We start from the raw sequence: 16,256 nt of genomic DNA, 5'->3' as shown, positions 1-16,256 counted from the left end.
AAGCAAAAATAAGCTTAATTCAAATATTAAGCAATATTTGGCCAGTTTTAACTTTGACTGCCTAGAATACTATAAGAGTCAGCCTTCTCAATATTTACTCAAAACAAAAAACAACACTAAACAACGTGGTGGAGGTGGAGGCCTACTAATGTCAAAATATTAAAGCAAAAATAGTGTAGTAGTCATATAGGCAATAGGCTACATGCTACAACAACTTACTTCATTGACTTCCTTGCTTCTTGGCACCACCTGTTAGAGCGCCAAGTTGCCAACCGAAGTTTGTGGTCCTGATCCATAGACGTGTGCAATAGACTGTAGAACAGAAGTGTAGAGCAACTTAAAACTTGAGTTTAAAATAAATTAAAAAAAAAGGTCCACGACAGTGGCTGCAGGGAGGGATAACCACCAGTCCAGATCGTGGACAGAATAGTGCTCTACAAAAGCGTCGACCCCACATTGTCAAGAGAGACACTTAATTTCGGCAGATTTTTGGGAGTCTTTCCCTCGATGATTGACAGCAGGGTAAATTGAAGCTGTTTCGAGGGGGTTGAGGACCGCGCTCACGAGAAACCGCTGCCTATTCATTAAAAATCGTAAAGTGTGGTTTATTTCTTCAACAGAAATAAACAAATAAAACGTATTGACGTAAACAAATGTTGATTTGTGTAAGAGCACGAGAGGTGAAGCTGTTTTGGCGGCGCGGCGCTCCGCACGAGCATTTTTACAACGCTCCCCTCTGTCTGCGGTTTTTGGTCTCGTCCAAACTTGCAGTGAGATGCGAGTAGTTTCTGCATGGTGTATCTGTACTGGGAGCGCTCCATTGAAGGTGAAGGTCCGCTCAGCGTCCCCCGCAGCTCGGCATTCCCTGTCAATGGCTTTCAGGACGCATTTTATTTGAATGCCTGGGCTTCTTAATCTGCTGTCCAAAGAAACCAATAATGGATATTCTATGGATATTATGGATAATACCCACCGTAATTGCTGTTGAAGGTAAGATAATGTTTCACTCGCCACATCTTACCGGCTTGAGTTTCCGTGCGAAGCGCGTCAGTGCACGGTTTTGCTCAGTGGTTTATTACAGAGTACCGGGACAAAGAAAATGCATCGGATTTCTGTTATATAGTGTCTGTGTTCTGTTCACCATCGCAGCAGGTACTCTGCTGCTGTGATTTGTAACCGAGTCACACGCACACAATACAAAAATAATTATCTTGATGCGGAATGGACAAAACATGCTCCCGCATCCCCACAGGTATAGTGATGCTGGCTGGCATGGCATGAATGAAGGGCATCAATGCTTGGCGGATAAATCACACGTGTTGACGTTCAACGCCGATACATCTCAGTAGTTTACATTGTGTCTGGAATGATTAATCTGATAGGGGCCGATTATAACGAACCGTAGCCCCCAAAAAAGTGACCGTTAAGGGTTGGATCTGTGTGGGGTTTCCCCATGCAGTTATACATGACCGGCGGTGATTAAAGCACCATATTTTAAAGACCTGTCTCTATGGTCTTTAAGTGAAAATATCAATAGGCTACACGTACTACAATCCACAATCCAGTTGAAAAGGGCTGTGTGCCTGTGTCGTTACTGTGCGCTCGCCTCGGACGCGGAGAGCTGATGGGCAGTGCAGGGAGCGTGGCTAAACGGACAATGAAACAGGTTGAATGGGTGCTCAACGGGAATCCCACTATATGCGCACATAAGTAGGTGCTTTGCGAATATTTTAATAAAGGGTATATGTAAACAGCTTTGGGGAATGATTCATGATCGCTTCCATGTTCCATCGCAATTAGTCGCTGAAAAGACACAGTGCATGTGAACACAATTGATGCGAGAAGGGGGTGCGTCAGTCGGACGTTACACTTGAAAACAAACCTGTCTTCCTGTGGTCAGTTAAGGCAAACATCATAATTACAACAAGTATGTACGGCCAAGTAACTGTAGGGGGGGGGGGGGTATAGGCTATACAGTGCAGAAGTAGGCTAAAGGCCTTGTTTATATTGTTTTAGATGTGTGATGATTGCTTTAGGCTACTATAATTTAATAACATCCCGCTGAATTAGGCCAGTGGAGCAAAGTCAGTATAGAGACTCAATATATAGTCATTACATTAAAAGTACACTTTGCAGAGTTTGGATGAAGTAGCCTATAGCCTAGGCTTAAGATCTAGAACTGGCAACACTGTCTGAAGTACTGCCAATTGGGCTCTTTAGAGTTGTCATATATTTTTAGCATTTTATTTTTTGTGCTTATAGGCCTAAATAAAAATTCAGAAGGGATTCAATGTTGGAACCTTTAGTATAAAGCACAATATATATAAAGTTAGAGTTATATTCATATTTTAATGTATATATTGGATTGATTGTTTTGGATTTATTTTATTTTAAATTAAATTAAATATTTTTATCAGCATTACGCAAACCTATTGTAAATAGCCTATATATAATTAGTATTACAATGTGGATCTGTCTCCTTTTGAATATAATTATTATTCATGGAGATCATAAAAAGCTTTAGGCCTATTGATTTATTTATATAATTTTGTTATATTCAGCTGTATTGGCTGTGTTGTAATTTATTCAAATATTGCAATCATTATTATAATTGTTATAACTCCATAATTGATTTGTTGTCCAATACCAAACTTACCCAATCGTTGTGAAAAATGATGCAGAAAATAAAAGGAATCTTCTACCCGTGTACGGAATTCGACACACTTCTCTATCTCTCACGTACTTAGATTATTTACACTACAGTAAAGATGGCTAGTTGGCTACAGTTAATAAGTGTTGTCCCCTCTTCATACGAGTCTTTGAAAACCTTAATTGAAGTTCAACTGCCACTGTATTTGTGTCTGGGAACCTTACTGTACAATTAAATAAATAGTTAAACACATTTTACGCTGAGCAATGTGGTTGCATGAGTGGGGGTTGGTTTTTCTGCTGGCAAATAGTATATTAAATATAATACTATATAGAATGAAATTAAAATACACATCGCAGTGCGCTCCGTCTCCAGCCTGCTGTACGGAAGGAATTGTTTTTTTTTGAGACACACTAGGCCCTTCACCATCCCAACATGACCACCCTCCATTTTGCGCTTCCCATCTCCCGACCCATCATCCAATCAAGTTGCAGGAATGGCTTACGTATGAGAAATAAAGGGTTGAAAAAGAGGTCACTGCAGCTCTAATCCGAAAAATCAGCACGCAACATTGAAGAACCTTTCTGTTGACTGTTCTGTCATTTTTAATGTCATGGCGGTCGGTTATACCGATAACAGTTCTACTGTTGTCGTGTTTGTTTTTAGAAAAGTACACATTTGCATTATACTTTTAGCTTGAATGGTTTCTGCGATGCTTCAGTATTTTATGTAACACGAACAACACATCATACAACTTTGGAGCTTGGTTGGCTATTGTTTGTTTAGTCAAAGCATTGACCACTTTATCGTCTGGATGGCGATACACAGCTCCAACTCTAAATGGCTAAATTGGCCCTAAATCTTTCTGTGAAAAATTGTGATGCATTGTGAGCTTGTACATCACCTACTGTATATTTGAGTAGCCGAAGTATAAAATAGGCTTAACGTGGTTAAACTGATTGGAATGTTATAACATATTTAGCTGCAGACCCCCTGGAACCCCTCAAGGACTTATGGGGACCCCGCCTCCCCGGACCCCACTTTGAGAACCAGTGGTCTAGACAATGACATTATGAATCCTGTTTCATAAAATTCAATAGAAATATTCAATAGATCTTGTGAGAAACTATAGTTAAACCATACATCTAAAACATTATTTATTCCTTTCACAGGCATTTGGCCTACATTCCTATTCAGAGTGATGTAAATGGAGTGTAACAATAGAATGCAATTCATAGATCACCAACAATGCATACTGTATCACCAATGTTGAGCAGTACAAGGGCCACACTAATTATTATTATCCTACATGAGTGTGTAGGAGAGAAGCTCTATTAAAGGTATAATAAGTGGCAAAATAGGGGCTAAGGAAAGATGAAGGTGGGATTTCGACTCCTTAGCATATTTCTTCATCATTAACTTGATTTGGATGATCATGTTACTTACTCTCAACTCTCTACAGCTATACCGAACAGGTTGAACTAATATAGACGTGACAGTGGTTCATTCAAAGGCATTTCATTTACTTTCTTGAATCCTTAGTGACCCTTAGTGTTAATTAGTGTAAATGTAGAGCTGCTATTGATGCAAAGTCTTCTTGGTGTATACTGAATAGAAACAGGCTCTTTAGGAGAATTAATGACTGGCAGTGAAATTAGCCTGGCAGTGTCGATCATGCCACTAAAACATGGCTGTGGATTTATACCGCCATTAGCCTACCAATTAATTATCGGCTATATGCTTAGCTTGCAATAATACTCAACTGCAACATCGTATCTATCTACTGATTCTGATGATTGAAAAACATTAGTTTTCTCCTCGCTTTCTTCTCAGTTAACCTTATTGTACTACCATATAGTATATAGTATAGTAACCATATAGTATAGTATACTACAACAAAGTAAACTATTTATTTCGGTGCAGGCCATAGGTGTTTGCTGTTTCTTCAGCTTTAGCTATATATGTTATGGTTTTCGTACAGTATTTATACAATTTGTAATGCTGTGAGTATTTTCACTATGTTGCTAGAATGCCACAACAATCTCCAGACATTTGTGTAGGCTGTTGTTGTGACAGCCAGCTGGCTAATATTACAACTTTTTTTCCCTTCTTATGAAGTTAGTGTAAGGGGACGTAAAACCATGGCGGAAGCTGCTGGAGTGGAATAGAATGAGATCAGAGTCTTAAAAAAATAAGCATTTGATAGCATTTAAATGTGTGCTGCACTCCTCCAGCCTCCCTGCTTGTGCACTAGAACCCTATCAGTTGAAAGTGAAGGATTGCCAAAATGTTGGCCATGCTAATTTCTTTTATATATTTATTTTTCTTGTCTCTATTCCATTTAGTCCCTAAGCTATATTTATAGTCTGTGAATGGCATGTTTAGTATATTACAATTTTCTCCCATGCTGTGAGGCTGTACAGCAGTTCAAGGCACAGTATGATCGCTAACGTTTCAAAAATCCAGCCAAGTTTGTAAAAGATACGCTGCTATGTAAATTCAGAAGGTGTTTTTGAACTGATATTGTATGTGTAAGGAGTAGAAGTGAGTGGAGCATAAAAGCATTAGACCATGGCTTGTGAAAGAGTAACAAAAGACATAGGAGGCCGCGGGCTCAGAAACAGGATTATAGATAAAGGTAAAATGAGTGACCATATACAATCCTGTGTTTTCTCAGTCTGCACAGTGAGCAGATGCAGGGAGCTGGTCTGCACGCCAACCGCCACAGTAGGGTTTCACAAAGAATCTGTCTCTATTCAGGCTAATCCATGCCGCCCAGGGCCCGGGCATTGTCACTTTGCATGCAAAATTTCAATTAGTGCTGGTGCCAGTTGTTTTAGTTGTGGAAGCAGTGTCACATTTCAGTACATCTATGGCTACCTTGAGGGTGAGATTAAGGCATGAACATCACAAGGGCCCTGCGATGATGCTCAATTGTGAGGTGGATGTAAAACGACTTCTGTCCACATGACAGATTTGAGCGCTGTCTTTTGTTACAGCCAAATGCACATTTGACTCTAGCTGTACTCATGTGCCGTGTTGGTAGATAACTGGTCAAACATACTGCTGTAGTTCCCAAACCGTGGTTAAGTACACAGAGTGTAAACATGGACACAAATGAGTGCATCATCTATACTCCCTGTTAAATTAACAACAAGGATTACTGTGTGTACGACTGCAGAATGTCATTAGTTGACAGACTGGCATTAGCTGGCTAGACCTGGGTGTGAAATCAGTGTAAGTTTATAAAATAATAAAAGAGTACCGGTGCGGTAGTACAAAAAACAAACAGCTTATACAGTAGTTTATTTATTTATTTACATGGTATAACTGACCCACTACTAAAACTGAAGGCTGCCGTTTCTTTTAATGCAAGTTAGTGTGTAACTCATATCCCACTAGCATGTTACTTTACTGTGTGGTTCTATGTTATATATAGAAAGGTTTGTTTACTTCAAAGAAGTCATTTGCTTCAATCCTACAGGAATCGGAGAATACATTGCTTGTTGTTTAAACTAGAAGAAATGAATCAGACTCCACTAAGTCATCAGAAAGAGCACAATCGCCAGATTGTGATTGTATTTCCAAATAGAGGTGCATTGTGTGTGAATACGATATTTTTAATATTGTCTCATAGAAAAGTAGTACTGTTTTTTGGGGGGAGGGGGGGTTTCTCCAAGCGGTATTGTAGCAAACACATCTCTTTCTTATAATTCCAGACACTGTTTCAACCACCTTTATCAGTGCCTTTCAGCGATCTGGCAACGTAAATGCTTATGCACAGTTGTATATATTCCTGCAGCATTGGGAAATTCAAAACGGGTGAAATGTATACTGCATCTATTATGGCTATTAATATGGTTTCAAAGAAATGATGAAATGCATAAGAGCATCCATGCTCCTCTGCAGGAGAAGATTATTATTACGATCTTAATGTGCAAGCTCCTATCGTCTCTCACTTCCACACAGATAAATATAACTTTCCCTGAGTTTGTGTCAAACTCAATTGTAACCAGACTTTAAAAATATTTGTGAATACGTTTTAGAGTTTGTTTTAGTCTGGTCTGTACTGACGAATGAAACAGGACAATACAGGAAAATAGTTGATAGAAAATTCTTATAACATAATAATTTTCATAATTTCTTCTGCATATGGCTACACTTTATGGCAAACCATGTCTTTCTGGCCACCAAGTAGGGTAAAACAAACAATGAAAATATGAAAAGTATATGTCTTTTAAATAACATGAAAGCCTTATCTGAAATAGCTTTACAAACAACTCTCAATGTACATTATTTGTTGGATCAATGATCTTACAATTTATCTCAGGTGGGTCGTGCATATTGAATAACGTTTGCAAGAGACTCAACAGTGTACAACATGAGCTCTGTTCACAAAATAGTATATCACCTTCTAAACGGACAAAGTGTAGAATTTCACCCAAACCAGTTTTCTTTTAATTTAACACTACAGGGCAGGCACTGTGTGCTATGAATGGTGAACAGATGCATTACGTAAAAATATATTCTTTAACCAGGATCAGTTGAATTATGGGTCATGAGTTTTGTTTTTCTAGCAGTGCTTTAAGGATAGGTGTGTTGTTATACCCAAGGGCTATAATTGTTTCAGTCTGTGGTTCTGAAGAGTGTAAGGTCTGAAAGTGAGAGGAGATTACTGTCGTTATTCTAGTGATTTCATAGTAAATCCTTTGGTCTTAAACCTAAAAATGTAAGATCACACCCACAAGTTAGGATGAATCTCACCACGGTATGGCATGGAGTTCTCTTCCCTTTTCAAAGTTATTATTATAAAATATGTAGATTACCTAATCAAGATCAAGTTTTTAGACAGATGCTTGAAGTTAATTCAATGAGCGTAACTTCATAATTAAATCAGAGTTGCTGGCCAGTAGGTCTATTACACCTCTGTGGAATACAGTTTGCATATCTGCAGTGATTTACCTGCTGACGGATACAAAACTTGCCTGGAATAAATAGATACTAGATGGAGACTCAAATTGTTTCACCTCTGTGTAACCTCGTACAGGATATTTCACAGTGGAATCTAGATCAAGGATGTCCTGATATCTTGCTGTCTTAATTAGCACGTTAATTGGCAATGCACGGCCTCTCTGTGAGTCGTATTTATACTGTATTACCTGATTCACCCAAACCCTTTGGGAGACGGGAGATATGTGGGGGGTGAAAATATGCAGAAATGTAATATAGTGATTCACTAGAAGTTTGGATTATTTTTGGATGGAGATGACATAATACACAATCAATAGATCTCCATCATTGCTGTAGGTTTTGCAGAACACCAGTTTGTACACAAGTGACAGGTCTTTAGGTCTCGGATAAATAACCTTCTTTCGCTGTTCATACAAAGAACTTGAGATGAAGTGACAAATGCAACCATTTCTCCCATTGCATTTGTGATGTGCCCACAACATGGCGCTTATCATTTTCAATGTGGTGAGTCCGACTGTAGAGCTCAAGATGCAGGGTGAGAGAAGGAGAAAGAGTGAGCGAAGGAGGGAGGGAGGGAGGGAGAGAAGGAGTGTACCCTGAGAGAGGTCAGACCTCGTTTCAGAGACCCCCATCCATACACACCCCAGGTACTGTGACACTGCCTTTATGAGCACGCCCGGAGAACACAAACCCAGCGGATTAGTGTCTGGCTCTCAATGTCCCCGGGAGCGGAGCCCATCGGGCCCGAGACAAAGAGGGGCTGATTGCGTTGTCATCTGCATCACAAAAGGAAGCTCTTTTTTTCCACCTGAACTGCTGCTGCCTCCGCATCACGCTGCACATCCCATCTATCAGCGACTCTGGACCCACGTGACATCTGCCTTTCATTTTTTTCATCTCTCTCTCTCTCTGTCACTCTCTCTGGCCCCCTCTATCTGTCCAACATGGTCCATAGCAAAAGCAGGGACGTCCCTCCTTCCCCTCCTAGCTATTCAGACCACTGCCGCTTTCTAGACTAAAAAGCCATAGCTACTCCGGCTGAATTTGTTTTTTGGCGGCACCTGCAGTACCATCAGCATTGGTTTCATCAACGTCAACTTTATTGTCACATCACAGGTTTACAGGTGTAAAGAAGTGTGAGGATTTTTTTTCTTCGTACAATTTGTAGTTTTCAAGGAAGAAGAATAGAGATACAAAGAAAGAACACTGGCACATTTGTAGTTTTCCCTCGTTTTTCCCAGCCTTTTCTGGCTTTCGCGGGTCGACTAGCCAGAGCAGCTCACCGCGGCTCAGCCAGCACACATGCACAGACAAAAGGGCCCAATATCCTGCTGTCAGGCCTATCAGGAGGCCTAACGGGTCTATCTGTCTCACTCGGGACGCAGAAAGCAGCCCTGACTGAGGGCACTGCATGTTTTATCTGATTAGCGTACGAGGCCGTCAGGATCTGGTGTTCGGTAATAAATGAGGGTCTTCTTGTGGATGTTGACCCCAGCCTGTTCCGCCAGCCTGGATTTGCGAGCAACTGCAAATCCAGAGGCAAGAGATAGATATGTCAGTGTTTCCTCTTGGGGATTATGTTCTTATGCTTATTTATGTGACACTCCACTTACAATTGTTTCATGGCTGGTTTTATGGCACATTTGTATTGCGTGTATACACAGTATCTTGTTATTATGCAATAATTCACGTTTTATTTATCTCTTATGCAGGATTACCCGAACTCGCACTGTTCACTATCCAATGAATAATGTTTAATCTTTGGAAGAAATGTTTATTTCAGATAAGTATAACTGATAACACCATTAAAAGGTGTATTTTGAATGGACTGTTTATTTAAGAGGATAAACAGGATGTGATGTTGAAAAGCAGAGAGAAAGAGAAAGATGGAATGATAGAGGGACATGGGGACAAAGGGAAACCAAATAAGAGAGAATGACTTAATGTTGTATTAAGGTGTGAGAGTTGAGGTTTTTATTCACACTTAATTGCATTAGCTCACAGCATAGGGAATTACGGTGAGATAATTACCTGATGTGGCCTTTGGCTGGCCCATGTCTGCCTTTAGAGAGGAGGAGCTAATCATATGTTTTCCCGAAATGAATACTCATGCAGCTCAAATCAATCTCAAAAGCTTTCACTTGGAGAACTGAAATATTTCGCTTGGAGACGTTTACCATCAGCACGTACATAAAAAGCGACATCAGTTCTGGCTGTGGACTATATAAATAATTAGCCTACATGTGGTTTGAGTTTTGTGTTGCCTAGACTGGGAGATAGACCAAATCACCAGTTTATTTAGTTAAACCGAGGTGGTATATGAAATGGAAGGCGAGGAGAAATAAAGTGCTAACATGGAAGGTTAATAGTTCTAATGCAATGGTAAAGAGATGAGGCATCTCAGAGGCAAGGGTCATGAAACGCAAGGATAAGTGCAGTTCTTCTTACTTTAATCGGCTGTAGTCCAATTACTGAGGACTGTACTCGGCCACAAGGCTGATTGTCAACAGAGACTTAGCCTGTGTAAGCACACAAGGGCTTTCAGATTACTGGACGGTGGCAGGTGTGTGATAGACCCAACTGTGATTGGGCTTTGAGGGTTTACAAAGGCTTTCTTTCATCAGCTGTTTGGTTCTATCACACAATATATATTTAACCACTGTTTTAGCACTGGATGTTTGTCTTGATCATTTGTTAAGGTGATCAATGGTACCTGGATGACTGACAGAATTTATCTTGCCCTGAATAATGGAAGCCTTGCAACCTTTTTAGCCTACTTTCTGCATAATTAGGTCCCCCTCTTTCATTTTGTCAGTGCAAGTGGCCTAAATGTACTGTGAAACCAAAAAGTGAAATGCCAATGACTTTGGCTGTTTTTTTGGGCTTCCTTAGGGCTAATTTATGATCACTGAAAAGTATTCCATATCGTATTGCTGTGTGTGTTTCCCTTCCATTAGTAGGTTAGGTTAGTGAATAGCATTGTTATCACCAATTTGTTTTGATCGCCTTTTTTTCCCAGTCTGATTCCAGCTGATCATAAGTCACTTTGCATTTTCTATGTTCTCCCCCCACCCTCTCTCTCTCTCTCCACTCTCTCTCTCTCTCTTTTCCCATAGCAAGTTTTATTTGACCTCATACCTCTTGCTCATCAATCTACAGCAGCTTACAGCCCTAATCAATAACCTAGGCTTAGCATGGATTACACCTCTTGGAGCGTGTGTATGGAGTTTATGGAGTCACATCAATAGGTAGTCTATTACTGCTATTTTGCATCCAATGTGTCCTACAATAAATACTCCATTTGGCCAGAGGATGCACACCAACATTTACATAATCCCTTCTCAGAAAGATGAAACAGCAGATTGACAGATCCCCAAGACACTTGTAATAGCCGCAGTTCACGTGCAATAACATCTTCTCTCCCTCTTGTTTCCCCTCACTATTCATTGTTATTTTACCCTAATTTCATTCCCACTAAAGGTTTCTCAGCTGGAAACACTATCCCCTAAAGCATGCGACCACGAGTCGAAAGCAGCCAAAGAAATGGTAGTATAGGTCCACTGGGGTCAATGAAACAATGCCTGAGATCACAGCCAGCCAACATATAGCTTACTGAACCAGGAGCGAGGTATATAAGGAGATGGCGGAGTGATGACTATTTTCCATACCTTCCTCCGGCAAGGCTTTTCAGATAGTAATCACAATGGATCGTTTAGGAGAGCAGCTGGAAAATCCATAGAGGATCTTGGGAGACATGCTGTGGCTGTGAAATCAATGCAGAGATCCAGCTGAGACCATTATAATGAAATGAATAAGTCATATGATATGGTTAAACGTGTACAACGTTATTATTCACATGGTCCAAATAGCTTCCTCATTTGTAACGCAGGCTGGCATATTGTCAATAAAGGTACCACTTGTTCTCTTTTATAATAATGAGGGCTTCGGGCCACTACGGGGCCCTCACACTGCCGATTGTCTGAGTCGTAGTGTTGGGCACATTGTCAGAGTACCCGTTGTACCCCTGTGTCTGTGTGTCCCTTCTATGTCCATATATGGAGATGCCTGGTGTCATCAGTGTATGCCATATGTGGGCATATGGGTTGGATCTGGACAATTCGATATCCAAACTACTCAACGGCGGGCACTGTGCACGCTCGGAGCTTGAAGGTGGACCCATATATGCAGTTATGCACATAGCGGTCAGATCTGTGGCTCCGGACAATCCAAACGGGGAAAACCATGGTACTCTGCTGAATGAAAAGTATGCTCCAGGAAACGCATTTAAGTATAAGCGAAGGTAGTTGTTTAGTAAAGGATTAGTGGGGTTCAGCACCGTTTAACATACTTCCCTATTAAATACTGTACTATAAACAAGTGCCTATGTAATAATATATCAATATTATCCATTAGTGTAATTATCACACAGACTAAATAAGGGAATGACGTGGTCACACCGTTGTGTCCTTGTGTTACTTTAGGAGCCTGTGTCTGACACTGTGCAGCATGTGGTGACTGTACGACTCCCCTGATGGACTTGCTGTCAGAGGCCTGCCTGGTGGAGTGATTGAAAAAACATGTCTGGGATTAGCCCTGCATGCACGTCTCTGTGAAGCTCTGGTGTGTGTGTGTGTGTGTGTGTGTGTGTGTGTGTGTGTGTGTGTGTGTGTGTGTGGCTGGGAGTGAGGGGCTCTCTGTGTCTGCCACGGTAGTGCTGATCGATGGCAAAGGTAGAGGTAATTCCCACCTACCCCCACAATCCTAATGCAAACACACTCGCTCTACACACTTGCAAACAGTAGTAGTGTACAGGCCTGTGCACAGACAGCATTCCAGTGCACACACAGACAAAGGTTTGCGTGCACATACAGACCACCGACACACACGTACGCACAACCAGATACACACACACACACACACACACACACACACACACACACACACACACCTCTTGTGTTCATAATGGTACAGAACCACACATACACACATGAGCAAGCACGTACACAAGAGCACGCACACATACCCCCTTTTCTACTCGGTGTACCCCTGCTGTCAACTAAGAGGAATGCGTGGAGAGAAAAAGAGACGGGGAGAGGAAGAATACAACGATTTAATTCCTCGCTTTAGAATAAATCCCTTGAGAATACAGTTTTTTTCCCGTCAAAGTGCAAAGCATTGTTGTCGTTTAGCTTTGATTTACCTCAGTGAACAAGATGGAAAGGAGTTTGAATCTCTTTTACTGTGAGACTTTTAACCATTGCCTCCCACTGAGACCCAGCAACGTTGCACACTATGCAAAATTGCTTCTCTTTTAGTGTTTTAGTGCCTACGATATAAGCTGTCCTACTTTTTAGCAATGGAAATCTAGACCAAAAGTGTTCGGCTGTCTCCATCCTGACAGACAGCCTTCAGGCACAGCCGCCACAACTGTATTAATCAATCTCTATCTATCTATCTATCTATCTATCTATCTATCTATCTATCTATCTATCTATCTATCTATCTATCTATCTATCTATCTATCTATCTATCTATCTATCTATCTATCTATCTATCTATCTATCTATCTATCTATCTATCTATCTATCTATCTATCTATCTATCTCTCTCTCTCTCTCTCTCTCTCTCTCTCTCTCTCTCTCTCTCTCTCTCTCTCTCTCTCTCTCTCTCTCTCTCTCTCTCTCTCTCTCTCTCTCTCTCTCTCTCTCTCTCTCTCTCTCTCTCTCTCTCTCACCCTAACCCACTCTTTCACTCACACTGTAACACTCCTGTTCATCTCTCCACCTCTAGTTTATACTGCACAAGAATGTGCAGGGGGGGGGCACATATACACATGTATTGTACACACACACACACAGTCACACACACACACACACACACAGTCCATGTCTAACTCAACACCTGCAGGGTTGTTCAGTGTGGCTTTCCCAACATTATGGCATTAACTGGAAACCAGAGTCCTGGAGCAGGATTAGTGTCTAGGAGCTAGTATGAGGTGTGAACACAGGGGCTGCACAAAGATGGCCTTTCGCCTAACATTGTGTCGCCACACTTTCACCCCTTGTCAGTCTTATCGCTGTACTTTGCGCACGCTGACGGAGGCGAGCTTATTTTGGGCGTCACAGAAAGCCAGAGCGAATGTTGTTTGAGTTTGTGGCCACATGTGTACATGTATTTTCTGTTCTCTGTCATTCTGTCTCCATGCGAGAGTAGTGTGTAGTGTGCACTCTCTCGCTTTATTTCTTTCTTTCGTGCATACATAAATATCTTTCTCAGTCATCTCACAGAAAGAGACGGATGTTGTAAAAACCTTTTCGACTTAGGCAAATGCAGAAAAGCTGAACTCCTGAACTATTAATTAGGCACCTACATGGCTACATCACACCAGTAGACTCTGAGAGAGTTCTGGTAGTTCAAACATACAGGAGCAGTCAGCATTTTATGTACTTATTTTTTACAACCAAAGGTTTTACTTAAAAAACTAAAAAGAAATAGCCTAATACAAATCTGTACAAATATAATTTGTGACGTGGCACTGGGCCCTCATCATAACTTAATATAGATCCTTGATCTAAGGTACTGATACATTTGCTACTCCACTATCTATGCAAATGCATAGATTATAATCACATGATCTCTAGCGTCCCTACTTTGGTGAATGTTGGCAAAAGAAATGCCGATCTACAAGCTCACAATGATGAACGAAGTGAACCAAGGATAGAGTCCCGGGAGTCCCCAGTTGAATAACTACATTATAGAGTATGTACTGTTTAAGTTGTTAACAAATGGTTAATGGTCTTGTACATGTGTTCAGGTTTCAGGTGGTAGCCTACACTTCAGACTGTGAATAGCCTACACTCAGTGTAAATTTAACTTAAAGAGTTGGAGATAAATTACCATTAGGGTTGCATTGTGTTGGCACTTGAGTAAGACAAGAATGGCTTTTGTTTTCCAACTCTGGTTAGCTGATCTGCACATTCACAACATTGAATCATTCATCTGACAAAAGAAGTGTGCTACGGTCTTATCCATTGTGTCCTACCACTTATGTCAACTAGCTGGAGGGCACTTGTCAACAGCACAAGCCTTGGCACTTCAAAACTCCATGTTTGCTGCAATCTTTCTCTCCTTCGTCCCAAGTCTGTGTCAGTGGAAAAAGGAGGGCTAATAATCATAATACCAGCCGTGCAACCACTTTCCCAACTCACTTTGTTCTCCCTCAATCCACCACCTGTCATGTCAGAAACTACCAACGGCACTGGGGTGATATGGAAATGCAGCACTTCCTGCAAAACGCCGTTAACTGTCGACTTACGACTACAACGGCACCGGGCCATTTAAGGGAGGGCTTTTTGTTGGGTTGTCAAGGCAGGCACGGCTATAAGGAAACCCGTGTGTCAGGCAGGCTGTTCCAGATGTGCAGGGTGAACGGTGGTGCTGGTGTTTCTTTTTTTTTTTTCACTCACTTGAGCGAGTGTGAGACGCGGCGGCGTACAGCTGCCCCATTTTCGAAGAGTTAAGGCCGTTTCGCAGGGAGTGAGGAGGAGGTGAGAAACAGCGGGTCTAATTGAGGCGATGAAGGTTCTGTCTTAATGCATCCACCGTAGGTTTTCCAGCAGCGCGGGGGGTGGGGGCTGAGTTATATCATTGTATTTGAGCTGATAAAAACACTTCTCTCAAGGTACTGGCCGATACGTAGCACATTTAGGGGATTTTTGTAGACATAAACGGGGCTTGAGTAATGTCCTGTCATAGCTGTCTTACTCCTTTTTCACCGGCTGTTCAGGCTTTTCTGAAGCGTACAGGTGTAAGCTGTAACTGTCTCGCTTTGCCCTGACTGCCCTAAATACCGTGGCATTGTTCATTGCCATAAAGCCGCCCTCAGCTGCAAAATACAAGGAGTTAAACAGGTAATTTACTTATTTTATTTAGTATTTAAAAAATAAACAAGGAACAAAACTACCACTACCAGTGGTTTTAGAAAATCTTTTCTTCCCAACTGCTCAACGTTTCTGCTTTTCAAAGTCTACAGAGCTGCTCACTTTAAGGAAATTCTTATTCAACCCAATGAAGCCGCATTGGAAACTTTATTGCAAGTGAAATGATCACACATTACTGGCTAATTGCAGAATGTGCGCACAGTCCGCACACGTGTGCACAGTACACACACATCCAGTGATTTATTACAAAGAACATACTTTGCTGTGTTCCCCAGCTCCTCTTAGCTTCAGCCCATGGCCTGACCACATCCCTCCCTTCCACAGTCCCAGCCCCATTCCTCTCGGGCTGACTCTAGCTGCAGTCCTCCCTTACTCAGCCATGGCTCCATTCCTTTTCTCTGCAGCAGCCAGACCCAACCCCAGCAGTTCCTGGTCTGTGCTTCAGCTGCGATCACTGTTGCCAAAGAGGAATGCATACATATTTACGGCAGTGGTCAGGGGGAATTGTTGCAGGTGGACAAAGGATTTTTTTACGCATGCACGCACACACACACAGGCACACACACACACACACACACACACAGGCACACACACACTCAACTCAACTCAAGCTCAACTGTAGCTGCTAAGGCAGGAGGGGAATGCCTCTCCCTCATCTTGTTCACTTACCACCCACATTTTCCCAGCTGTTCCTG

At 41.6% G+C, this 16,256-nt stretch overlaps 1 protein-coding gene across 1 annotated transcript in view; it reads left to right on the top strand.

The window, feature by feature from the left end:
- Window positions 1-821: 821 nt before the first annotated feature.
- Window positions 822-16,256, top strand: part of ephb2b (eph receptor B2b) — a 178,052-nt gene continuing 162,617 nt past the window's right edge. The window contains exon 1 of the mRNA XM_080777100.1: window positions 822-990. Coding sequence (XP_080633226.1) covers window positions 939-990 — 52 coding nt within the window. The 5' untranslated portion in view covers window positions 822-938. The remainder of the gene's footprint in view (window positions 991-16,256) is intronic.

The sequence above is a fragment of the Protomyctophum bolini genome (genome assembly GCF_963924005.1).
Source record: "Protomyctophum bolini genome assembly, chromosome: 2".
Lineage (NCBI taxonomy): Eukaryota > Metazoa > Chordata > Actinopteri > Myctophiformes > Myctophidae > Protomyctophum > Protomyctophum bolini.
Note: the sequence above shows the minus strand (reverse complement) of the source record. Positions and strands in the feature narration are given on the sequence as shown.